The sequence below is a fragment of the Strix aluco genome, chromosome 4 (genome assembly GCF_031877795.1).
Source record: "Strix aluco isolate bStrAlu1 chromosome 4, bStrAlu1.hap1, whole genome shotgun sequence".
Classification (NCBI taxonomy): domain Eukaryota; kingdom Metazoa; phylum Chordata; class Aves; order Strigiformes; family Strigidae; genus Strix; species Strix aluco.
Genome location: NC_133934.1, coordinates 25,636,309 through 25,664,175, shown reverse-complemented (window position 1 = coordinate 25,664,175; position 27,867 = coordinate 25,636,309). Strand labels below are relative to the sequence as shown.

Here is a 27,867-nt window from a genome sequence, read left to right as displayed (position 1 = left end):
CTTTTTTCATTCAAGTAGACATAAAATATTTCCTTACAGTTAATAGGAGACAAAACAAACCTCTTTATATTTGACAAACACCTTGAAAAACTATTCAGGAACAGTCAGTCATCAGTCTAATCCAGCTGATTTCTACAATGCTTATTGGTAAAGTGTGGTAAAAATGTAGTATCTGAGTGCCTCAAAAAGAAGGAAATTTTAGTACAACATTTGCAACATTTTGTGATAACTTTATTTGGGAATATTTTGGGTTTTTATTAAAACTAACTTAAAAATCCAAGTAATAAAAATACAAGATCTTTCAAATGGTTTTAGAAGGTATTAGTCTGATGTCTGTCACCAGCTCAACAACAGATGAAAATGTCATAAGAACAACATATTACTAATGAGATAGAGTGTAGAATCACACAGGTCATGGTAAGCACCTGGAGCAAACTCCACCGAGTTCAGCAGTGTACATATAAATGACCATACATTTCAGTGCTGGTAATACAGACTTAAAACAGTGCTATGACAGAAATCAAACTGTTTGCAGAGAGCGTTTAGAAACAATACACAAGAAAGAATTTAAAGCTGTATCAGATGAAACAAAGAGCATTTAGATATGAACACACTTTGGTGTAACTGGTGATAACAAGGGAGAAAAACAATGCTCATGGGACAAGAGTGCTTCTGAATAGCCATGTGGTAAAGTTGCAACTGTTTTTTATGGTCTGTCCTTGCAGTAGAAGGGTATTTTAATGTTATGTAGCTCATGAGCTACATAAGGTGATAGGGAAATGTAGAAAATGGGATTATGTGTAAAGTCACCTACTCTTTCTGGTTTTACAACCTATCAGGTCTGCAAGATGTGGTCTCTCATTCTCATGATTCAACATCCACACTTTCCTGAAGATAGGTATTTAGGTGCTTTATTTGAAGAACAAAAAGGTCACTCCCTCTTTTATGTCTGTTTATCCAGGAGGCAGGAAGACCAGTTTGTTTTCTACTCAGCCTGAGAGCAGTTCAGCCTGCCTCCCATCAAAGGTACGTAATCATCAGCCTCCAGGCTACATTGGACAGCATTCCTTCTCTCTGCTTCCTGATGAAACTGTTACTTATATAGGGGGGGAAAAAGTTTCATTTGTGAAAACGAGAACCAGAACAGGGATCATATGTTCCAGTCCCTAAAAAGTAAACACTTCCTGGTGTTCCAGGGACTGGAATCCCAGTTCAGGTGAAAGCCCTGAGCACCAGACTTCCTAATAATTTTCAACTTTCTGAAACAGTAAATCTCTGTTCTTTTTTCCTTCTCAGGCTAGTTTGTCTTTACAGTAGCCTATTAACTAAAACATACTACCATCACATTAACTTCTTCAGACTCAGGAAGAAAATCAGCCTGGGCTTTCCACATCGTGCAAGCATCATCTATAACACCAGTTATCTCCTTGTCCAGTCACGCTTTTAAAAAATGCAAAGAAAACCCCACCACTGCCTTTTGTACAGAACCTGAATATACAGGCTTGTATGAGGCACACTATGAGAGCATGTAGGCAATGAAGCCTCTCTTGTGGGCTATGGAGGAGAAGCATCTACTCACTTGATCCCAGTTGGGGTAGGATTATAGACCAGTACAACTTTTGGCCGAATGTGCCTGGCCATGGGCAGAATCTGGGGCTGCTGTGAGTGTGGATTCACCCTCTGAAGTACTACGCGACAAACAGGAAGTTTTAAGTTTCCACCCAAGATGCTGTCAGAGTTTGAGTTGCTACACAGTTGGGCAGCAGTTGAACAGTTTTGGATTATGAATTTGAATGTGGGCACCTACATTGTTCTTCAGTTGCATTATAAGCCTCTGTGCTTTTCCCTCTGGATTATGCATAATGATGAATTTCTACTGCTATTATACAAAACAGTCTAAGTTTTTATTTGTGATTTGTTTCATGTAAATCTGTACCTTATTTAGTACTTTATTAAGGGCATGATACTAACTGGTTTGCAGTCCTCTGACTTAAGTGAGCTCTGGCTGAAGTACTACATTCTTATCCAATGACATTGTATCTCCAGATGCTATTTATATATCGTCCCAGACATTTCATAAACAAAATTTGAATGATAACTGTTATTATAGCACATTTGCCTACTTCATATGCTGTAGGAATGCATGCCAGAGACATTAGTTACTGATTATCTTTGTATATATATTTGTGAAAGAGGCTTTCTGTTACCACTGATCATGAGTAAAGAATAAGGAAAGAGTTGAGCTACCATTACAAATCCTGCCTGCTGCTGTCTCTGTGTTTTTGCGCATTTCAGATGTCATGATTAATCCTCCCTCCTCTTCATTCCCACAAATACATTTGAAAATGACTTACCAGTGATTGTGTGAGTATTTTAAGCTTTTCCTTTTGTTTGGAAGCTGCTGTTGCTATGCCATCATTTATATTATATTTTATTTAGGTGGGTGTTAGGATACGATTGGACAGTTTAATAGGCTTATCCCATTATGCACAGTGTTCTGATGGTGCATGACCTCATTTCAGTTACCTGGCAATTGCTATACGAAAGAGAAATGTTGGCTTCCACTTGGAAGTTGAGCAGAAATACTGTCCTTGATGAATTTGTGTGCTTATATAGTGTGAAGAAATATCATGAAGGAAGGCAATTCAGCTCTGTTTAACTACCTTTGATTACTTTTGTATTTATGGGCAGAAAACAGTTTTTTTGGTGATTTTTTTTTTTTAGATTTATGTATGGCATCCAGGTGCCTGCAGTCACAGAATCCTAAAAGTCCCCAATCTTGTAAAGACTTATGCTTAACAAATATTAATTTAATATAATTTTAATGTTGCTATTCAGAGTGACTGTTATACAAGGATATAAGATTTGCTCACTGTTGGTGTGTCAAAATAAAACCACAGCCACTGGAACTTTGAAAAGCAATAATGAGCAGGAAACTTCATTTTCAGAAACTTCGTAGGTGAATTAGTTACAGATTAAGCACATACTTGTACAATATGAAAATAATTGCTTGTATATTAAATATTCTTCTATAGTGAATTCCAGTTATCCTTATATGATTTGTTCTTATGTAGCAAAAGTCTCAAGTAAATCCTTCTGCAACTCAAGAATAATACCTGTGTTTTTCAGAATATGCTGTGGACTAAGTTCACAGCCTCCAGGAAGATGAAATGTACTTACTTTCTTCCAGCCCCACTTTCATAAAATTTACTGAAAAAAATAAAATTCAGGGGTGGATTTAAGTTGTGACCAGTAAACAAACTAATAACCTTGAAGTAAAGTCCATCAGTCTACTCTTAAAGCATTACTATGTTTTGGGGTTTTTTTGGCAGAGTTTTTAGTACTATGCTAATTTCTTCTCAGTCTATAGGCATTTCCCCCTAGCCTCATGTTTACAACTTTCATTGGAATTAATGTGTATTCATCTGTTATAAAAACCAGGCTAATTTTAAAGGGTTTTGGTAACTTAGGGATGTGTCTTTCTCTATGAGCAGCCAGGGATTCCCTTACACTTGAGTTCAGTCTGGGCTGCAAGCATTCTTTATGCTAGTCATGGCAATTCCCACTTCTGGATAAAATATTAGTGCCTTTGCTCCCAGTTCAAAGCTGGTTGTTCACAAATTACATTTGTCTGGTTTTTTAATGTTTGTCCTGGGATTAATCATCTCTAAATTGGCTTCATTATCTTACACAACACTTTGATGGAGGAATTAGACCAGCTATGAAGAAGCTGTAGCTTAATACCCATTCCAGCTTGCAATACTAACTTCTCTCTTTGGTGTACTCTTACTGCCTTTGTTTCAGTTCTTTATTTTGGTTCTACATCCTCTTTCTCTGATGCAAGACAAAGTTAGTAAAGACTCTAGCAACAACAAGTTTCATCTTGTAATTCTGTAGTTTGTTGTAATTGTTCAGTCAGCTTAATAAACCACTGTGTTAGGTTTTTTTTATCCCATTTCCTCCCCCCCCCGCCCCCTCCCCCCGCCAAGTCGTGAACTTCTGTTTGGAACAGAGCGGGGAATGGAGCAAATAAATTCCTTGTTCCTGGGATGACAGAATGATACAGATTGCGCCATCATCTTGACCATATCTGTACTGTTTCTGAGGATGCTCTAAAGCCATCTTAAGGATGTCTCAGTATACATCAGTTCATTGATGGCCCTGCTGTCAGACACTTGCAGAGTTCTTCAAGTGCATCCACTCAGTGTACAGCACACAATAGCACATGGGAGTGATTTCCTTTCAGGTCTGGTCTCCTACTTGAGTACAGGAGTACACAATCTCTACACGCTATCTCAGTTTAATCTTACCCCTTACGTCCTTCTTGTCATGTCTCCCTGCTGCCTCTTTAGAAATGAAGGAAAGCAGGACCTCATGTGCTGAGGGGCAGGGAAAGAAGAAAAAATGAACCTTTGCAATAGAACTGTTAGGGAGCAGAGCTTAATTTCTCTTCTCAGCTCTTGCCACATTGAAACTTATCACAGAAACCTCAGAGATCCAGGTGCATGCGTTTTTCTGTGATATGTCAGCACCGTTTCATACTCTGGTCTCACAAACTTGTACCACACACCTATCATTCCAGGTCTCAGGCAGCTGGGGACCCAGCATCACAGGTACTGAGGAAGCAGAGGAAATGCAACAAGGGAACACCTACTATTGAGAAGTACTTCAGATTTGGACTATGTCAAAAGCTAAAGTTGTCATTTTAATTCCTCAATAATAACTCCTTGTTTTCATGCCCCCCTCTTATGGATGGTCTTGAAATCCCTTCCCATCTCAGTTCTAGATGACAAGGCATGAGTTGGACTTGGAACTCTCAAAATACTTCCAGGGACAAAAATAAGATGACAAAGTCCAAAATTTTAAAAGGCTGGTAATGTTGCCTTCAGATTTCATAAAAAAAGTTTCTTTAATCAGAAAAAAACCAGATTAATAGACGTTTCTGCCACAAGGTCAGGTAGAAAGGGACTGGTGACCAATCTGTCTCAATGTCTTAGAAATTTCTACTTTCCTTTTGAGAATCAGTTCAGATTTACAACATGCCAAATGCACTGGTTTAGCACACTTAACATGCATGAAAAAGAAGTCTAAAATACTATATATTTATTTTAAACCTTTACTTTGTCCTTAGCTTTTATTTTTAGAAGGAAAGGACCGCAGGATTTGATACATGAAGAAATTTCATGCAATGTGACAGAGCTGATTGCACTGAAGTCAATACTGAGATTCCCTTCACAGTTATTACTACATTCAGTAGTCCCTAGGGTCCTATTTAGGAATATGGACTGCATTATTCAATGCACCAGATAAACATGTATCAATAAAAACCTGTCTCATCTTTGGTTTAGTATAGAGAAATGGACACAGAAAAGTGGAGGGTGTGAACCAGCACTTTCTGCACAAACTAATAGTCTATCATTTTAGCTTTCTACTCTAAAGGACTAGGATTTGATTAATAGCACACTCTGTTTCCTCAGTACCCTTCTTATTACTTTATTTTAAAGTTAATTTTCTGTGCCACACAGATGGACCTCAACATGAATGATTCAGATGATGCCTTTGACCCTGCACAGCCAAGAAAAACTGATGTGACAGCCACAGAATGCAGGGACTACTCCTTTCCTTGTGTCTTCCTGTGATAACTTTGAAGTCTGTAAGGTAAAAGCAGATATCCAGTGTTCTTTGGTTACCATCTTAGCTAACAAGTTAAGTTCATATTTACTGGGCTTGAAATGGCAAGTTTGACCTTTTATGAATAATTTGCTAAATTTGATCTGTGCTCAGTCTGGCAACTAGTCATTCTCCATGGGATACCAGAAGTAATTCTGACAAAGAGGTTTCTTTACCCAAGAAGTACTGGGGCTGTTTGAGCTACTGAAAATGCAAAAAACCCCTTGTATTAAAGCAAACTGGTAACCTCCAAATAACCCTCTCAGGCTCTGCAAGTGCACACAACAGCTGAGATAGAACAGAAACTTCTGCTTTAAATTAGACATGAAGAATTATGCATTGAGTCATGGCAGCATACAGTATATGACAGGTTCTGAGGCTGGGGTGTGCATTGAACTAATTATGTTTAGTTCAATGAGGCAACAGAAAGGTGCGGTATGTAGATATATTATCTTAGTATGTTCATGGTATTAAAAGGCAGTTTAGTACACTTAGTACCTGGAGTATGATGTATAGTCCCACAGCAAACAGCTGTACAGCAAATTCACTGTGACTTTCTTGTTTACTTGGGCCAAAATCCCCAAGATAGATCACTATTTCTGAAACATTTGCCCCAAGTTTGTCAAATTGTCATGACAGGCTTTCAGTACTTGTTAACAGAAGAACTTGCTTTGCAAATCTAAACCTAGACAAAGTTGCATAGTATTACCAGATTACACACACACAAAAGAAATAAAAGCCCCACAAAACAGGCTGCATTTCAGAAATCAAGATACTACTTATAATATTTAATTAAAACAAGTTTTGATTGAAATACATTTGCAGTCAACTTTTAGTTCATAAACTTTTAGTTCAACTGATTGGGGTTTTTTTGGTCCTTTAAGGGTATTTTCCTTTAAGGGTATTTTCCTTTAAGGGTATTTTCCTTTAAGGGTATTTTCCTTCAGAAACAAGATACTAGATCCAAGAGTATCCAGCAAAACTCTTAATAAAAGCAGAATCTTTTCAGTCTGAGTTCTCAGATGTTTGGTCCTAAAAATCCTTACTTAAATAATGCACTTTTAATGCTGCAAAAACCAATTAAGGTAGTAATTTTGCTATTTTACTCAGTCTTTCGTTGAAGATTATTTTTTTCTGGTTGAAAGAAGTGTTTTTCAAGAGCGTTGACCAATTCATCTAGTTCCTTCTTCAGTTGCTCAATGTCACTGAGAAACAAAATCCACAAAAATACAGAAAACAGTGTCACAGTGGAGAAGCTAAAAAGCACATTTTCCGTCTGAGACATTTTTAAGTCTGTTGCATTGTTTTGGACATTTTCTATTACTGCTAAAAGTATATACCCTTGATTTCTTATGGTAATACACTGATGTTCACTTCCAACTGATGTGCATGAAGGCACTTAAGACTATGGAGAAACATAAACCCACAATATAATCTAAAATAGAACAGCTAGTTTGAGTTCAGCAGATCTTCTATTACTAAATGTATGTGATTAGAAACGTAATTTTTATACTTGTAATACTATTTTCAGGTTAATTTTCATCTGCGAGAAAGCATTATTTTCATTACATAAGTAATAATTGCTTATCTTTAAGACTATATGATTTCCAAGACTATCAGTCCTTATGTAATTACTAAACATAAGAGGGTTTAAAATATATTAGAACACCTTATATAGTTATATAAGTTTAAAGCAACTATGTATGCGAAAAGAGAGTGAATATATTGACTTCCATTTAAGGCAGAAAGTTTTTCTTGATACTGTTTTTACTGAATGTGAAATCAAGTTCAAAGGAATTTCAGTGACAAGAATATATCAATGAATTTTGCAGAATTGAAGCTTTATGCAAATACACTCTCTAAAATAATTACTGTAGTAATGTTATTTGGTCATGGAGAGCCCCTTTCCCATCAAAACAATACCAAAAAGCCACACAGCCCCTATTACAAAGTTTTTACTGCTGTAAGTAACAATACCTGTTTCCAGGAGGTGCACAAAGTTCAGAATAGTATTTGATCTTTGGTTCCGTCCCACTGGTTCTCATTGTGGCCACTCCTCCATTAGCAAAAGTGAATGTTATCATCTGGCTACTTTTACTAGTGGGAAGTATCTAGAAATAGAATAATTTTTTAGAAGCTTGAAAGTGACTCTATATAATGAATTCAAGACAAAACCCATGACTTGATGTCATATAACTAAAGGATCAGTTAAAATTAAGTTTTGTTCAGTTTTCTTCAACACTGTGGTCTTGAGACTACAACAGGCAAATTACAGCCTTACCCTCAACCTTGAATCTGGTAGCAGTACATTACTGCTAGGTAGCTCATTTCAAGTCCAGTCAACATTTTTACTGCAAACAGAAATTGCTCTGTGATGGCATTTCCCAGGAAGAAGAGAAACACGGATTGTGGAAAACTAAAGAACCCAAAGCCACATCTCAGTAGACAGTTTAAATTACACTTCCAAGAAAATAATGCAAGATTGCTGTAGCAAGACAGCAAGATCCTCCTACCTCCCTTTACAGACTGTCATCCTGGAGAGAAAAAACTACCACAAAATCAAACAAAAAACCCCAACCCACCCCCTCCTCACCCAACCTTCATTTCCTCCCACCAAGGCAAAACAATCATCCCCAAGCTAATTTATTTTAAGACTCAGGATGTAACACAATGTTTAGAGTGTTTCTCCATAGATTTGTTTATATATGTGTATATACATACTTTTATAATTTATATATAATTTAAAAAATATACTTACAGCTTTTTGATCTGGCTGGCTGCTGTCATACCCAGTAGTTAGATCCCTTATTCCAGAAACTTTAAATCTACCACAAGATTTTGGGTATGTGTTTCTTCCATCAAAATTTCTAAGGTTGTCAAAAAGCTGTTGAATAACTTTAGGATCATGGCAGATGAAATATGAAGCTTTGGTAATATGGAAGCCATATCTGTGAAGACACAACATTAATGAACCAAAGAAGCAAAGTTCTCAAGAGTCGCACACCATACACTTTATACAACCTTCCATAGAGCAAGAATCTATACTCATGGTCACCCAACTGTAGCATCAGTTCACCCCCTAACAATTTTAAAAAGGGCCTCAACACCTTAATTGTCATATTTTACATACTTTAAAAGAAACTTCTGTGCAGACATCTTTTCCTTTCAATGATTGAAAATGAGAAAGTTTACTGTTAAACCAGAAAAAAAGAAGATGTCATTATTGCCTTGAAGAGATCTAATCACCATAGGAAAAGAACAAACTACATCTAAATATCTTCCTTGACTGGATTCCAGCTGACCTTTTCTGAGTAAAACAAATTCCAGACTGTTTTTTCCAATGACACTTTAGAAGCTGCTCTCCCATGAAAGTATTTTTCCTAAACCAAACTGTTCTGAACATCGTCTCTTTACCTTATCTGTTTACTGATTATCTGTATGATGCAGAATCTGCATCAAAGACAAATGACCTACTAACACTGACTTTTCAAAACAGCATGTTACCGAAAAGCATACAAGCCTGGAGTGGTTGTTTAAGTGAGCTTTTACTAAAGATCAACACTTGATGAGTATCCTTGGTGTCAGGGAAAATCTGAAGGAAAATCTTTCATTAGTACTAGGATGTTTGTGTTAGAAACCTGAAAGGTTCCTTAAATAGTGTCATGTTTATACCAAAATGGACATCTTGACGGTCAATAGTTGTTAAATTGGTCTTGAGAATCCAGCAAGGGAATTTACAAAATCTGTCCTATATTTGAAAGAAATTATGAACCTGCTAGGACCGTGTCCTTTTCCTGATCTACATTTACTTCTTCAAGAACAGATCCTCCTTCTATATCTCCAAAATACAGAGCAGAGTTTCTTCTGCTTCAACAGTGACTCTCAAGACAAATCTGATGAAGAATAAAGTAGTAAGGAGTAGAAAACTGCAACTCTATACTAGCCACCAGCAAACAAAACACACACATACACAGGACAACCCCCAAATACAAAACAAGACACACAGTTCCAGTTATCAAGCATCAACTTAACAAGGTAGATTTATATCCTTTCCTGTATCTGTATCTGTAGCTTTTCCATAAACAGTGACTATGTGCAGTGACATTTTACTTTGAGGTGCATCTACAGACTGCTTTTATGCTAAATAAGCTCTGACTTTGAGAGTTCTCTTCAGTGGCTATGTACACAGCCACGCTGTGGCACAGCTAAGTTCCACTCTGTTCAATATTCTGTTTCTGAGGGCAACCTGAAGCAGGTGTTTACTGAATGAGTATTAAAAAACCAACAAAACGCAAGCCAGAGAAGATTAATTCCTTGAATACACACTCCCAGCTACGAGTAGTTAAGGGAATTCTCATGTCAGATGCTATATTTGCAGCTCTGGGCATGAATTCCTCTTCCATGCATTTATATTACTGTTTATTTCTTCAATGTACAATAGCTGACAAATTTCACAATTTATTTATGCAGTGTGTTAGCAAGTCTTTGCCACTTGATTCCTTCTTAAACAGCAGATGAAACAAGAATGGCTAGTGCTGCATGCAAATGAGAGATTGAAAAACAAGAAGCACCAAGGCTGGAGTTTTCCATGAGCCTCTTTGCAGGTTCCACCACTCCTTTGTTAGCGTCTATGGGACATGAAGCGGTGGAGAGTATCTGCCAGCCTGTGCTGCTCCCTCCTTTAAAACAAACAACTCAACCCAACCTGCCTCCCCGCCCCCAACAAAAAACCCACTTCCTGCCCCATGAAATCCAATAGCCATCTTTGCTATTAATTTCTGTAGGTCTTTGAAGACATTAAACAAGAACAAAAGAAAAGTAGTGCCTCATTAAAAGCTCTCAGAGGGATATCCAGCTGTATATAGCCAACAGTTATGGTCAAACAGTCACAGTACTTCTGCACAATCAGCTCAAATCTCAGTATTCAGGAGCCAAAACCAACCAATATATACTATCAAAAAAGACAGAATAATATAAAAAAAAGTCTAACTTTAGAGGTAACTAGAATTAATTTAATCACAAGTAGCCCTGCAAGTGGGACAGAAGCAAGCTGGCTTCTGCGAGTAGCATAAATATGCCAGAGCTACTTAGACCTGTTCTGCCATCAACGTTCTCGTGTGTCTGGCACATTTAAGCAGTAAGAAGCACTACAGCCTCTACAACACAGCAGTGATGCTGGCCAAGACCCAGGCCAATCTTCTGTAAAAGGACCGAAGAGCAGAAGTTCCTAAAAGGGGGAAACCTTTCAGAAAAGCAAACAAAAATACATCAAAAATCTCATTAACTACTAGGGAATTAGTAAGGTAATATTATTTTTTTTAAACACCTTAAAATGGCACAACATTAAGTTATAAATATATTCATGCCCATGAGACAGGAGTGCTTTCTAGAAGATTACTATTAACACAGAATTGTGTTAATAGTACAACAACCCAATTTTTATTTCTTCATATACTTTAGGTTGCTACTGAGTCCCTGTTAACCCCAGTATGTGGAATGGAGAAAATCTGAAAATGAAACAACTATAATCAAACTCACTCATCATAGACAGCTTTCAGCTGTTGAGACAAAGTCAAATTCCTGGTTGCCAAAAAGCTAGCCATCTCTGCAGTTATAACAGCAGCGCTGACACCATCTTTGTCCAGAACAGCAGGACAGCACATATACCCTAAAAAAAGAAAATTATATAGATTTGATATATTTTAATGAGGAAATAAGATGGGGGGGGGGGGGGGGGGGGGGGGAGCTGGGAGTTAATCAAACCAACATCTTTTAAAGGAGAAATGCACATCACTATAGTACAGACATTTTACAGCTAAACCAAAACTGGAAAAATTTTATCTTCTAGTCAGTGTTAATTTTGGTAAGCAAGGTATTTAATGGAATTTCAACATAAAGACAGATTTGTATCTTATCAGTGCCAGATGTTTCCGAGTACTTTTGGAGCTCTCATGAAAGAGAAATGCCACACTGCAGGAACAATGCCAGTATAGCACTTTGTCTCAAATGTTATTACATGGTAGCATACAATAATTATCCATGAAATTAGTCGCATTTTCTCTGGTTTTCAGGTATTGAGACACTCAAGAAATAGCATTATAGCTTTACAATTTCCTTCTCATGAATTCATAGCTTTTATGCATGGCTTTCCAGTTTACAAGTATAATTTGGGGGAGTTTTTACTTTATTTTATTCACATTCAAACTTAGCTTAAAACTGTCAGCTAAACATACTCAACTTGAAACACTGAAAAACATGTTTGTTTTTTTTAAATACCTTGTGCAGAATTTGCAGTCCAAGTCTACATAGTCATGCTACTGAAGATACATATATTAGCTCACATCATCATACTTCATGCTAAGCAGAAATCCAAAGGATTAAAACTAGTTATATCAATCATCCAAATGGATGATATCGATTACTCACTGGAAATCATTGTGTTGAGAGCGCCTTCACATTGCCATTTTTTGCAATAGTCCTACTTTCACTATTTTACAGGATACTAGAACATAATATTCCATTTCTTACCTATAGCCTCCTCAAATGCAAAGAGAACAGCTTTTCCCTGGTCCATGAGCTGTTTGGCACGGTTGCCCATCCACTTGAAACCTGTCAGTGTTTCCTACAGCAGTGAGGAGAAAAAAAAGCATTAAAAATAAAAGCAATGTTTTACAAAGATTGACACTATGTAGGTAAGCAAATAAAGGAACATGGAATAATCTGTAACAGCTTACCTCAAAGTGAAAACCTTCCTTTAGTGCAATCGCTCTCAGGATTTTGGAAGAAACAGTACTGGATAACATGTAGACATCTTTAAGGGCACGAGTATCCCTATTGTGCTTTTTCCAGCAAGTGAAAATCCACCAGCCTAAAAGAGCTCCCAGCTCATTTCCAGAAAACACTTTCCATTCACCACTGGATGGGAAAAAAATAAGTAAATAAGTAATAGGAGGTACACGAATTCAAAGGATAATACTGGGGAAAAAAAATTATCTACCTGTTCTTCCATACATGAACACTAGGAAATAAACCCACTGCATCTGAGTTCCAAGTAACAGTAACAAGATATCACGTATTCATTAAGAACAAACAGAAACATTGCTCCCCCAAAGAATTCTGAAGTGGTTACCTTCCTCCTCCATCATATGTACCAGCTTTTGATTTTATCCAAAGATGAAACAATGAACAGTGATATTTCCAGCATATTTTAAGTGAAACAAAAATATTCAGCAGACAAATTATAAAACCAAAGATTAAGATGAGCACAGAGACAAGCAAAAACGATTCTCAAGTGATCAGTATTTTTAGTTCACTCAGTGACAAACACCTTTTATTTAATCACAAATACACCAACTGGTCATTGAGGAAGACTGGACAAAATCTCAAACAGGTAAAAAAAAAAAATTAACAATGACATGTTGCTAGAACAAGAAAAATTGAAGGAAAAAGGGAAAGACAGATGTCAAAATTGCCCCAAAATTCCCATTCACAAAAGGGGACAAAGATACTGCCAAAGTGACAAAAAACAAGTCCTACAGAAACAGTACCTGTTGTGAAAGAGAAGCAGACTCAGTCTCCTGCATTTATTGATGCCAACAGGCACCAAGCAATGCACAGCGACAACTTAATGTAAGAGTGCTGAGAGAGTGTGCTCTAGCAGGAGTTTCTGTCAAAGAAGAAGTACAGATACTGTAGAAGGCTATATTAATATTCGATTAGTGTATGAACAGCTACAGCAGAAGTCTGAGAGGAGGATGCAGGACTGAAAGTTAGAAGACAACTAAGGCTGGCTAAACAATTAGCAAAAAGGTAGCAGAATGAGAGCACCATGCTGTCAGTGGTGATAAATACAATAAACTAACACCCCTTCTTCAAGACTCTGATAGCTATAAGTTTTTCGACTAAAAACGTGAGTGATTTTGCGTTCATGTTTTAATCCATCATAACTAGCATAAACTGAAGCTTTTAATGCTTTTTCCTCAATGCTGAATTGCTAACTGAGGCTGGCATAGGCCTAAACCATTAAAACAAGGATATTCCAGCTAACACTGCCCAAGATACAGCAAGGAGTGCCAATTAGCCCATTCTTCTTTTAAAGGCAGTGAAGTCTCCTTAATTCATGCTGTGAGGCTATTGAGTTAAAAAAAAGCCCCAAAACCCTAAATAAAACACTCCCACCTTTGAAGCTGCTACAAGACCGAAAAAGATTATCTGGTGAGCAAAATGGATATTTGCACTGTCTCCTTTTACTGAGTTTTGGGAATTTGCATAATTTGCGGTTCAAATATTTGCATCATCCACAGTCACTGAGGACATCTAGCAGGTAGCCATCTCATCTCTTAGGTACCAAGGACTGTTGACATGATTTTATATCCCTCTTCTCACTCTCATTTACACTGTCTCTGCTCCTGGCCCAGCAGCAGATTTTTGTTCTGCTCCTCTCTGAACTGAAAACGTTGAAGTTTACTCTTATTAAAGATTTATAGTTCCTAACTGCTCAGATTAGTTCCTGCTTTATCAGGGTAGATAGACACCACTATTTGTAGATATGATACCAAGTGCAGTACTTCAGCTTATTTTCCTTCATCAAATATAACCACAATCCAGAAATGCAAACAATTGTAGAAGTATGGGATATCAGGGGGCACGAAACAAGGGGATGGCAATAGTGGGTCAGAACTATAGGTTACATGTTCCACACATATGGAACATACATGTCCCTCTGGGAAGGCCTTATAGCAGCATTCCAGTACCTAAAGAGGCCATACAAGAAAACTGAAGAAGGACTTTTTACAAGGGCATGTAGTGACAGGACAAGGGGTAATGGCTGAAACTGAAAAAGGGTAGATTTAGATTAGATAGAAGGAAGAAATTCTTCACTGTGAGGGTGGTGAGACACTGGAACAGGTTGCCCAGAGAAGTTGTGGCTGCCCCCTCCCTGGAAGTGTTCAAGGCCAGGCTGGACAGGGCTTTGAGCAACCTGGTCTAGTGGAAGGTGTCCCTGCCCATGGCAGGGGGCTTGGAACTAGATGATCTTTAAGGTCCCTTCCAACCCAAACCATTCTAGGATTCTATGATACGAAAAATTTAAGAGAAGCCCCTGTTTGAGCAAATTTACCTTTTGCGATCTGATTCTTTGACAGCATATACATAGATAAATAGTGCATGTACAGCTGGTCCTTAAAGGAGAGAGCACAAATGACTATACTGAGAAGTACCAAACACTGACAAAGCTTAAGGTGAACTGCAGGTACGTAACATTATACACAGAAGTGGGGAACTGAGCGAGAGGCCCAGATCATCTAATGATTAGTAGAATGTCTGGTCTAACAGTATTTGAGAAAGAAGGAACTCATATTAAAGGGATGTTCCTTATTCCTGAGATTAGCAGGGAACTATAAAGGTTCTCCTGAATATTTAAGTTATTATTTAATATAGTATGAAAGAATGTTTATAGTCCTATGTGAAAAATTTCTAACTGAAAACCTACCTTTGAAAAGGTATAGCACAATCACAACAATTCACATGCTTCTGTGCATACCTCAAGTACAGCAAGTGCCAAGTATTTATTCAATCTTCTGTACAGTGTCTAATATTAACCATTATTTCATTTACTGCCCCCACTGTGGTCTGCTTCATACAGTCCTCTCACATTTCTATGTGTTTTCAGTCCAAAAACAAATACTGTGTCTATTCTGTCTTCCTCTGTGACACAGGTAGCAAGAATCCCCCAAATGAGCCCAGCCTTTAAGTAAAAAACGTAAATGGGTTGCATTTCTTAATTACCATACCTCTCTTGTTTCTCTGCCACTGCAAGTCGATCAGCATCAGGATCATTTGCCAGAATGATTTTTGCCCCATCTTTTTCAGCCAAAGCAAAAGATAATGTCTGGAAAAGTGGTAAGCAAGATGAGATGAGTGTTAATACTCCCAAATAATATTTTCACTTTCTTTATAGGTTTCTAATAATTTTCCCAATTTATTTAATCTTAAAAAACCAAAATAATGATATGTCTCTACAAAAAATAAACTTTAAGCCTGGCACCAGTAGAGCAGTCAGGATATTTAACTTCAACTACATCATTCCACTTCTGCAGCCCGAGTCAAACACTACTTGGATTCAACAGGATCCTTCAACAACAAAGTGTGGCAGAAATACTTACAGCAGAAATTCTAACCCTGTCAGGACTTCCCCGCCTCCTCCTGGTATCATATCAGAACAATTTAGTCCTTGCATTTCAGATTGAAATTGTAGAAACTTTCCAAAACCAACTGTGAAGATTTTTCTATTGTTATTTTATATTTTAAAAGGAACTGTATCACTTTGTTCTACATGCAGATGCTGCCCATTCTGTTAGAGCACAGAACGAAGTAGTTCAAAGTTATAGCTAATCATTATCTGTCTGGTTCAAAAAGAGTTACAAATTTCAATGAAAGGATACCAGCTAACTCTTCACTAAATGTAAGGCTATGAAAACAGACACAAAATAGACCTTCAACCAGTATTTATAGCCATGACTACTGGCAGAAAGGAAACACTGTTTGAAAGACATTGCAACTATTAAAAAAGTATCTAATTACCAGAACACCTTTGCCTTCCTCAGGATTTGGATACTTCACTGTGGGAAAATCTGGATCAGGATCCTTCTGTTCCGGAACAGCAAAAGGAGGGCTAAGGTCAAATGCCTTGAAGGCCAACTGCACAAATTTATGACCTACGCCATGCACAGAAGTATGAACAAATTTCAGGTTTGTTTCCTTGTTTATATTCCTGAAATAAAACAGATTAACAGTAAACTTGGATATGGAAGAATATTCTGCACAAAATTGACTACAGTTGGAAACAGACATGACTCAGTATTCTAGATCTTAAAATTATAAATTAAAGGTAGTCAGATTTTAAAGGCAATGGCTTGAAAATTGGCTTAGCCTAATTTTTCAGCAATATGAGTGACTCTTGATATCTAATGTCCTGGTATATGTGTAGAAAACAAATACAACCGACTAATAAGACGCTTCATCCCCAACTCTGGCATTTAAACCGGCTCCAAAGACTGTGGACACAGTGAACCGAAAGCAGCACGCCTCATTTGAGCACATTCATGTTTATGAAGTATATTATTGAAAGTGTAGAACATACCTAAAGGCATGCAAACTCCTAAGGAGACATTTAACTCCTATTCTGAAAAAGCAGCATAATTTCTCACATATCCCCAACTTTCTAGTAATTCTGACTTTGTTTTTAGCAAGAGTAAGAACATGGTTTCTAGTGGTTAAAGTTTTGATGTAAACAAGCAGATCTAACAGGTTGATACTCATCTAATTCATAAACCAATTCTACTTGTTAATCACAAAAAGAAACATCCACTTGATTTTTTTGAGTAAAGCTTTTACTGAGCAAGTGACAGGACTAGGTGCAAGGCACCCAAGGCCACCAGGAGCACGTGCAAAACTAGAATGACAGAGCAAGACCTCCTTCTACCACATCTGGCTTCACCTTCTCTCTTAGAAGGCCATTTTGAGGCTGTTGGACCGTCAGTGTCAGCTCACTCCCAGCTGCACAAGGTAGCCCCACTCTTGCTGTGTCATTTGGTTGATGTGTCGTCATGTGACTACAAGGAGATGATATAATCAGAAACTAATTGCTGCGTTAGACTTCTGGCAGACCAGCTTTATGAACTGGCTTACTATGTTACCACACAGTTGCCAGTGCTACCACAAAAGATGACAAGAAGGCACAAAGAGAACTGGATGATGACAGGATCACGGCTGCCCTGATTTCCATCAATTTAAACTGCCCTGCTGACATACTAGATGGAAAATCCCATATTCTTAACGGACTTAATACCAGTTACCTGTGAAAGCACTGTTTCTGTATGTCTTTGAAATACTCCTTATTGACCGTGGCATATGGATCATGAAGTAGCAGGCTGCTGTCAATCAGTTTGTCATCCCAAGCCTGAGGCCATGGCTCTTGGTTCTCCTCAATAGCCTGAGAAATTCCTTTGTCATGAGGGGAAATGATCTGAGCACCATTTTCCCAGTAAACCTAAATAATAAATAGGGTGAGTATTTGGTCATTAATATTGCAGGATAGCTTTGGGTTTTTTCTGTTGGCTAACGTGCACTACATTTGGTAGAGTAAGACAGTACATTAGGCTTAAGTATACCCAGAATATTCCCCTCTTCATATTCTCAGTGTTTTCTCTTACATCCCATTTTTGTTCTATAAAAAAAGCTGTTTAATTTTACCAGAAGATATCAAAATCCATAATGAAACACAAAACAAGTCCCAGCTCATTTACTGAGAAGTTTCAATTATCAGCCTGTCTGCCAGCCTTGGGATTGATAACTTGACTGTGCTGTTTCATACATTTTCTTCCAGATTTTTAGGTATAATCATTATATAGAGAAGAATTCTTAAAAGGAAAAAAGCATGCAAAAGTGAAACACATTTACTATAAACAATTAAGGAGAAAGGCACAAAAACTTTGCAGCTGACTACAGCAACAAGCACAAATTCAACTAACTTTCAAGATGTTCATTATTTGTAGTTGTCTTCTTTTTGTTGACTGTTTACACATCCAGGAAGAGGTGTATTTATGTTTTACTTTTTGAGAGTTGTTTGCACACTTCCTTCTACTGACGGTTCACAGACTACAAGTTTAAGGAAAGATACCTAACAGTTTCTGATCCATGTGTATATGTAGCCCAAATAACAGAAGTTTAAGAAAAAGTAAAGTTGATTTAAAAAGTAATTGATAAAACATCCAAACAAGCTATCAAAATCAATACATGAAATATTAAAAAAAGCAATTTTAAGCAGACATGAAGTTCCAGAGGGAGAAACAGCAAGAAATCATCTCTCCTAATGCCTTGTTTTTCTATTAAGAAGAGAAAAAAAGATCTCCCAACTTCCATTTCTGTGGTTAGGAAACAGTCTGTATATGACTATTCCAGCTATGGGATGATTGGCAGACAGGCAGCTCAGCCATGTTTTTTTCAGTGGAAAGAAGATTTCTGTCATAGAAAAAGTCACACTAATAACTGTGTCACTTAGCAAAAGAAAAATATACTACAAGAAATTAATGGAGTTTATTCAAAATATTTTGTACAAACAACTCATCATTTCACATATTTCTAACTCTCTGGGTTTGTAAAACTAAAGAGATCTTTTTAAATCATGAGTTGGACAAACAGTTAATGCTTTCAGTTAATATTTTAAAGTGTTCCAAAGTATGCAATGGTATTACTTATCTTCCCGCTTTTAAAGCTAAGATTATAATTATGTTATTAGCATAACATGCTACTAGCTTTAAACACATACACGTAGAAGAGATCAAACTATCAATTAATTTGGTCTATACCATGATAGGAACTACACACAATAGTATTAGTGTCTCTATGTGGAAAAAAATGAAAAAAGCCAGAAAATAGATCGTATAGGAATACCTTGTAACCATTATCTTGTTTTGGATTATGTGAAGCCGTAACCATAATTCCAGCACAAAGCTTCAGATGAGTTACTGTGTATGGCTGTAACAAGAGAAAGTTATCTGAAGTGGAATGTGCAAAATAGTATATATTATTTATTCATATGCATGTGCAATACTTCCATACTGCTGAAGGAAAAGAAAGCCAGGATGTGATTCCTACAGACTGACTCTCTTAGGCAGAAGCTAAGTAGTACTTGCTCCACTAGACCCCACGTGGCACAACTTCAGTCCTTGCTTCTTCTTGCTCGTTTCAGACACTGTGTGGATCTCTAGAGTAGATTCCTTTTTACAGAAGGAAACTGAATGCACGTGTTGCCTACTGTAGAATGGCTTGAGATACCTGAGGTCTTTAAGGGTGCAAAGTCTGTTGGGGTAATGGCAGAAGTCTACACAGGGTAGAGAATTACAACTGGAGAAGTCTCATCCATGCTATCTTTTGAGAGCAGCCTGGGGAGCAACCACTCCATCATGGTTCAGAAGAGAATTGCTTTGGAGAGAGCTCTTATAAATTAGTCCAAAATAGATAGAGTGAATTAAAAATAAAGCATTGTTTGTGACCACAGGTCCAGCTGAAGTTTACTCCTGGCTCTTCATTTAATAGCGAATGCAACCAACTGCAGTTCTTGCAACACTGCTTTATGCTGTGCTATGAAGAATTTGACCCTAAATCTACCAAAATTTGTATCAGTACAAGAATGCTACATACAAAGTCTTCATCCCACTATGTTCTATTTGCAGCACTCACTGGAGCAACTGGTATCGGGAGAAACTGGTGCTTTTGGTGCAAAGGTAGGAGTTTTCTTTATTGCTCTAGAGGACTGACACCTAGTGATCCGATGGTGAAAATGCGGCCACATTCAACCACCCTCTCCATATAACATCGCTGCATTCCAACAACCTGCTATTTAAAAAGGCTATTTTGGATTCAATACCCCAAAAAGAAAAAATAATTTAAAAACCTGACAAAACCAAACAACCAAAAATCACAAAACTAAATGTGTGTGTATGTTTCAGACTTCAGACTCCACAGCAATCTAGAAAATGAGATGTCTTCTACAAGAAATCTACCTGAAAGCAGGAATGAATAGAAACACGTCCCACTGTCACTGATATTCCACTAAGCTTCTTCCTTCTCTTGTTGTGGTGTTGTGAACTAAATATGACTAAATAAGCATAAGACTCACTGCAGGTAGAGCTTAAAAAAGAAGTGGTTTGTCTAGTTTTTCTTAATGTAAGTAATGCAAGGTATCTGACAGAATTTGTGTGTATGTGAAAAGATATAATAGAGAAACCTACCACAAAAGGAGTTGGTGTTATATCAGAGAACAGATAAACTGGAACTCCTTGACTGATGAAGGTATTAGCAGCAAGTCTTGCAAACCTAAACAGGAAGAAAAGATGCCTAGGAAATATATTCATTTTCACAACAGCTACTTTCGTAAAATTCACAGCTTGCCCCACCTCCAATTTAAAGAAGAAACAAACAAAAACCCACATAAAGAAACCCCAAATTATTATACAGACCCAATTTAAATGTGTTCTCTTACTATTCCCAACAGACAAAGCACAAGTCTAAGAACTGCTTTGGCATTAATAGAATATAAAAATACTATAAACTGTTGAAGCAGATATAAAACCATAATGGATCACACAATACATCTACAAGATACTTAAAACTAAGTAAGTACCTTTTGCTACTACCTCCACTGGAAAGATGGGCACGAGCATCAAAACCAATCACAACTCCTCTCTTTTTCAGGTCACTGAAATTCTTCTCAAGGTATCTGCAAAATCCCTGAAGACAAGAACAAATCCACCTCATTATCCCAATCAATATTTAATTTATCATTGCATTAAGATGACTACTAAGATGTTGTCATCTTAGAAAGGTGAGTGCATGTAACATCCCACTGAACTGGATTGGAATTCAGTTTGTCTAGGACCAACAAACACCAAGAAATACCAGAAACCTTCAAATCAATAATAGTGAAGCTGGACAGCATTTAAGTACTTTTCCAAACATCAGAACCAACTCCAGAAAGAACCAGTTAACATGATTAAGTCTGAACTGCAGATTTTGAGAAATGATTTAGCTGTGTTCGGTCTCAGATGAGGGAGAGAACTGGCCAATATTTCAGTTTTTTAATTGAATCTCACTCTTAACAATGACACCTGTTTAGGACATGATACACCACCAGGCTGCAGTAATTTAAGGTTTTGGGGTTTTTTTAACCTTTGGGGTTTTTTGTAGTTGTTACATCAGTACTAACTGATTCACTTGAGCTTAACTGTAGCTGTGTATAAAAATTCAATTGCAAATCAGATACGGAAAATAACTTATTTTAATGGTTTAATAGCTTCTCTCTGCTTGTTTTCAGAGATCAGCACTCAGCTAATAATTATCATTTAAATTACTTCTGAAAACTGGAAGAATAGTAAAAAACTGGTACTTCCATAGGATACCTGTTTGCTTGTCATAAATGAGGCTCTTCTGTTCATATATACAACCGATTAAGTGAGATAAAGTGCTAAACACAGTACCTGGGTTGTCTGGATAATAGTCAAGTCATTCATGTGGGAAATCCCTGCTCCCATGGCAGCTCTGAGCCCTGCTGTGCCAAACTCCATCCGCGAGCCAAAGTTTTTCTGCAGTTCTCTGACATTTCCTTCAGCAACCAGTTGCTTCACTATTGCAGAAGTTTTTGGATTCTGTAGACACAAAATTCAGGTATTCTAGAAAAGGTTTTGTTTGTTTGTTTGTTTTTGTACTGGGTTTGTGTGGCAGGGTTTTTGGTAGCAGGGGAGGGGGCAACAGCAGTGGTCCCTGTGAGAAGCTTCTCGAAGCTCCCCTGGCTCCACATGGGACCTGCCTCTGGCCAAGACCGAGCCAATCAGCGATAGTGGCTGTGCCTCTGTGATAACATATTTAAGAAGGGGAACGTGGGAGGGTGTAGGAGGGATTTTGAGGAGGCATTACGAGAAGGACACCTATGTGAACATCAAGGTCAGTGGAAGGAAGGAGGAGGGAGGCGGGGAGGAGCGCCAGAGCATGGAGCCCCCTTGTATCCCGTGGTGAGACGGCAGGGCCACCCCCCTGCCACCCATGGAGGTCACCGGAGGAGCAGAGCCCCCGCGGTTGTAGTTGGGCACTGGGAGGACTGAAACACGTGGAGGTGACCCACGCCGGAGCATCTCGAGGAGAATGCATCCCGTGGGGAGGAGTCACGGCAGAGAGAGTTTGTGGAGGACTGTCTCGTGAGAGGGATGACACGTGGAGCAGGGGGAAGAATGCAGAAGAGTGCTTCCTCCCCTTGGAGGGAGAAGCCGTGGACTGACAGCACCCCCCATCCCCTGCCCCTGCACTGCTGGGGAGGGACGTAGAGATACCGGGAACAAAACTGAGCCCGGGAAGAAGGGAGGGGTGGGGGGAGCTGGTTTAAGATATAGTAACGCTTCTCACTGTCCCATTCTGTGTGGTTTTTGTTAGTGTTGAATTAAAGTGATCTTGTTTTTTTCTCACCCTATCTTGGATTTTGCCTGTGACCTTTAACGGGTGAGGGACCCCTCCCTGTCCTTATCATTCCTGAGCTTTTTTGTTTCATTTTTTTCCTTCCCGGCGCTGGCGGAGAAGGGGTGAATGAACAACTGCATGGTGCTCAGCTGCCCTCTGGGCCTAAACCACAATAGTTTTTAATACCCTTAAGCTTCTTAACAGAACTGACTTTCTTTCCCACTCTCTGTACTGGGTTATTTCAGTACCAAAACATCGTATGCCACTTCAGGAACACCAGAACTCCTGCTACACCTTCCTACTTTTAAGTCAGGACAATCTCAAGTATTTCTTATTTTAGATTTATCTCCTTAAATGAACATGCTGCCTTGACAGCAGTGTATATATCACATTTTGGGAAGTAAAAAGATTTCCAAGATGTCTATTTTAATATTGTCTGGTTTTAAAAACAAAACAAAACCAACCAAACAAAAAAGCATCTTTACAGTTCAGAGAATTTTTGTCATCACAACATAAGAACTACTCTAAACACACAAGAAAGTAAGTTAAGCTGATAATTAAGAAATATTTGTTACTTCCATAGCACTGTAAGTAGAGTTTAAAAAAAAAAAAAAAAAATCATATCCTTGTCCCAAGACTGGCTAACACCAGAGGCAGCAGCAAAACTAAGCAGACTGATCAGAAGATAAAGATGTCAATTTGCAATATACTTGCAGGCAGTGCTTGTAAAAATAAGCACAACCCTCAGGATGAAAGCTTATCAACTACAGCTGACTTCTTAAATAAAATGACTGTGCAGAGTGGCAATGGAAAGGCTGCATCAGACTGCTTGAGAACAGTGAGGAGTTTACAAGTTTCCCTGCTTTTCTTGGTATATTGCTTGTATCGACTCTTCATTGTTATCAACTCTCTTTGTTTCCAAACTTAGGAATTAGTGAAGTCCTGTATGCCCCAACATCTCAGTCTTAATAACAGAGGATTTGTGAAATTTAGTATTTGGTTTCTTGAAAACTGATGAGCCAGCAGGACAGATGGCACACTCCAGCCACTAGGCAACAGGGTTATGTGGAGAGGCGGCATACTCCACAGGTTACTCACCGCATGATTACACACACTTTACACTGGAGTACAAAGATTATAATTTCCAAATAGACACAAGCTTTGAATTCTAGTCAACCAATTGACCTCATAAAAGTAATGAACTTTACTATTTCTTGGATAATCTACATATGCTTACAGCAAGAAAAGGCATATCATGCTAGGCAAAAAAATATATTTCCTGCAGCTCCAGAAAATGCTGCAGAACATGCGCAGCACTAGGCATGTGAGTGAGCTTGCATACAAAGGTGTAAGCATTCTGCACACCAAACTGAGACCAGGGTCTGGATGCCCTAATCACTGACCTGTGCATCTGCTGCTGCAGGACAAACACCATAGTTTAAATAAATACACATAAAGCTAAAGAGCCTTTGGTACTAATGATGAAACTATATAATGCGAATAAACTAAATAAGGAAAAAAAAAAAATCAGGTTTCCTGGGTGCAATAAGCAATTAGGTACCCCAGAATTACTGATTTCCAGTTTAAGAATGACTGATTTACCAGTCCAAGAATGTTGTAACTGACACTTCCTCGTAGGAGGCTCAAAGTAATTCTGTATTATTGTAATTATACTCTATAATTGTAAGAATAACTATAATTCTATGTTATTATCAAATAATATAGGTCAGGATAATTACTCTGAGTTTAGGCTGTTTAAAAGTTGACCTGAACTTTTTGCTGCAGTATCAGGCCTATGTCTTGTAGGTAAAATCTGAACGACACCTTTTGCATCAGGCTTTGTACACTGCCTAGTCACCTTTTGCTCCCCTTCATGAGCTTTGTGCACAGGAGTTGTCTCTTACCATTGAAACGGGCATCTCTTTAGGTAGATGCTACACACATTTGTGTAGATGTTGGACAGACTAGAAGTGGTAATACCAATACAGAAGGGCAGCTGGACACCAGGAACATCCTGTAGCTCTCAGAATCAAGGAGATTTTTGGTTTTTATTGTTAGAGGAACTTCCCAGGTTTGGTATCTACTGTGAAACTACAGGAATCCTCCAGTGTTTCAGGTCTGGTTAAATGATCATACTTATTCAGTGACTGCCTCAGTCTCAGAGTTTCAGTCCACATAATTTGCTAGAGAAAACTTGATTCCATGAATTTAGCTGTTTGGTTGCTTTCCCCCTCTCCCCACCCCGCCAAAGTAATGGTAAAAGCCAGGTCCAAGTCTGTTTAATATAGCAGAAGGATTTTTCCAGAATTACTTTATAACTGTTTATGGCTGTATTCTCTTAAGTATCTGCACTGTTCCTATTTTGTTTCAATTTTAGGAATGTTATGATGCTGCTTGTATACAGCTAAGGAAAAAACCTAAACTTTTTTCAAGCAGAAGTCAAAACCAAATCTTCACAGTACCTCTACTAAAGAAAGGACACAGTTGTATCTGAAGGATAAAGTGCTGGTTTTTTCTTCCTTCTTGATTGTCTCAGGTTACACTTTTTCTACTCTCAAATAAAACTGGATCTGAGTACGAGAATACTGATTTCTGTGAATACAGTGGCAGGTGATTTAATATGGAGTGCAATTTGCTTAAACATCACCTGGTAGCCCTTGAGTTACTTTATGCTACAGGAAGGCCCCGGAGAGGTTTCATCAGTGCAGGGGTCTCCACAAGGTTTTAGAGTAGAGGGACAGCTACTGACAATACAGGTTTTATTTTTAACAAAACCAGAAGCTACCTTCTATCCATAATTTTATGACTGATAATAGAAAGAATGAAAAATATGATACTATTGTAATGAATACAATGACAAAAACAGCCTGGTAACAAGCTCAGTAATTGTCATCTAGATAGAAACTTCCTGTTAAGTCAGCAGGACCGTCTTCAGCCATAAGGGCTTGCTCTTGCAAACTATTATTTGTGAGAAATGAGCAGCTTATCATCATTAAATATTAACACATCTCTACATGTCAAAAGGAACCTTTTTTTTTTTTAGTCTCAGTAAATGGACAAGGGTTATATTGGATTCTTCTGTTACTCAATACAAACATGTAAAAGCTCTCTCAGAAATGAAAATACCTCATTGTTTTTGAGCAATCGGCAATGGGTATTGCACACCAGTCAATTATTACTGAGTCAAAGATGCAATTGTTAACAAAGAGCTAACCTTTCAAAAGTAAAGCTACTATAAGGGATGTCACATTGGATTTCCAGAGGGTTTCACAAAATGATTGGAATAACCAGTTGAAAATTAAATGATTACACAGAAGATAGGAATATAACTAACGTTAGTCAAGGAAGTTATGGAAATTACAGGCCCCTTAAAACCAGACTGTTTTCTCAAAATCAATTAAACTGTAAAAAAAAAAAGCCACAAAAGCTTATTGTCATTTGATATGACACACTAGCATTTCTGAAAGAAGGGCTGGTTTGGCACTGCATTATCACTAATAAAAACAGAGCTAGCTAACTGATCAGTCGAATGATCTTTAATGAAGAATCACAACAAACTTGAGGTACTTCTAATGATGTCCTTCAGAAGCTGGAAAGACTTCTAAAAAATGAATTATTGTGTTTTCACTGATGATCTTGAAATAAGCAGAAGACCAAACAAACACGCAGGTTGCACAAAACCCAGAGAGCACTGCTGAGCCCAGGGCAGTCATTAAAGTGACCAAAAGGGGGGCAGTGGCCATGGCCAGGGTGTTCCAATACAGCCAAATGAACAAATTTCATGTATAGGGACAAAAAATATGCTAACCGCATATACTGAATGCAGGCCTGCATCTCAGTGGGAACTACAGCAGCAAGTACAGAAGCATTTCCAGAACACCACTATGGCAATATATTTCTTAAGACATGTGGAATATAGAAATGTACAGAAGATTTTATTTCTGCATAGAGTGCTGCCAAGACCAAAACTGAAGACACAAAGATAAGTCTTAAGATGTTTAAGTGCCTTAACAGGGGATAACAGGAAATTGCACATGCTAACGTGTTCCTAAGCAATATCAGAAAAAGGAAGAAAAACCATGAAACCAGATGATATTGAAGATTCGGGAGTTATTTTATTGACAGTGAGGATCACTAAGCACTGGGTGACACTACCAGAAAAAGAGAGGAGGGATTCTGCATTTCCCAGTAGTTTTGAAGCAAGCCCACATGTCTTTTAGAAACAAAATTTAGTATCTGGAGGTTTTTAACATTGAGAGACCGACAAAACAGCAATGTAGTCTTGCCTTTAATAATTTAAGTCTATCAACTGCCCCTACAACAGAAGCGGTTAGGAACAAGACAGACCCTTTTGAAAAAGAAAGTCAATACAGCTGAGAGTCAGAAAGAGTGACGACACTTAGAGACCGAGTAGCCGGTTTCTAAACGGAAGCGGGGGCTGCTGCGCCGGGCGCCCGAGCGGCGCTGCCGCCGGCACCGGAAAGCGGCGGGAACCGCGGCCCCGCCCGCGCCGCGGAGCGGGAGGGGAGGGGAGCGCCCCCCTCTGCCGGAGGGCTGCGGGAGCAGGGCGGGAAGCGCCGACAAGCGCCTTCACCGCCCCGAGCACGGACACAATTTAAAAGCCGAGGCTCGCCCCACGCCTCTTGACACCTCACCAGCCTGCGCCCCATCGCCCCCCGCGTCCTGCCTGGCCGGGAGGCCCCTCCCGCCCTGGCCCCCGCAGCCCCCGCGGGGAGGGGAGGACCCCGCCGCCCCTCACCTTGTCCCAGAGCAACCACTGCTCAGCCGCGCGGCGCAGCGCGGCATCCCCGGCGGAGCTCCGCGCTGCCATGCCGCCGCCGCCGCCGCCCCGCTCCTTCCCTCTTCCGGAGCGCGCCCGCTCCGCTCCGTTCCGCTCCGCTCCGCCTGCCGGGGCCGCGCCGGGCCGCCCCACCTCCGCCCCGCCCGCCGGCCCGGGCCCGGGCCGGGATCCGAGCCAGGGCCGCCCCACCTCCGGGCCTGGGTCCGCGCCAGGGCCGCCCCCCCCTCCGCCCCTCCCGGTCGGGGAGCCGGGGCTGGGGGTCCTCGCCTGGCGGGGGGTTCCCGTAACTGTATCTGCATTTCACCGCGGGCCGAATGTCAGCCTTTCCCGAGCCCTGCGCGCCAGGGACGCGGCGAGGGGCTGTCCCGGCAGCCCCCCCGGGGCCAGGG

General features: G+C 39.1%; 1 protein-coding gene and 1 long non-coding RNA gene across 3 annotated transcripts; one reads left to right on the top strand and one right to left on the bottom strand.

Annotated features, from left to right (window-relative positions):
• The first annotated feature begins 82 nt into the window (after positions 1-82).
• LOC141922691 (uncharacterized) lies at positions 83-21,683 on the top strand. 2 transcript variants are annotated; one of them, XR_012623054.1, is made up of 8 exons: positions 83-1,026; positions 1,297-2,364; positions 5,526-5,658; positions 16,275-16,419; positions 19,905-19,955; positions 20,726-20,846; positions 20,926-21,055; positions 21,545-21,683. It is a non-coding gene; the product is annotated as an uncharacterized LOC141922691 (long non-coding RNA). The 2 variants fall into 2 exon arrangements; XR_012623053.1 differs by having other exon boundaries at positions 100-2,364.
• On the bottom strand, positions 6,438-27,582 carry PGM2 (phosphoglucomutase 2). Its single transcript, XM_074822314.1, has 14 exons — positions 27,437-27,582; positions 21,708-21,875; positions 20,855-20,961; positions 20,463-20,547; positions 19,123-19,206; positions 17,526-17,719; positions 16,252-16,441; positions 15,462-15,559; positions 12,405-12,585; positions 12,199-12,292; positions 11,209-11,338; positions 8,429-8,618; positions 7,648-7,781; positions 6,438-6,875 (listed from the first exon to the last, which is right to left on the bottom strand). The coding sequence occupies exons 1-14, from the start codon at positions 27,506-27,508 to the stop codon at positions 6,773-6,775; spliced, it is 1,830 nt and encodes a 609-aa protein (XP_074678415.1). The 5' UTR covers positions 27,509-27,582; the 3' UTR covers positions 6,438-6,772.
• Between the last annotated feature and the right edge of the window lie 285 nt (positions 27,583-27,867).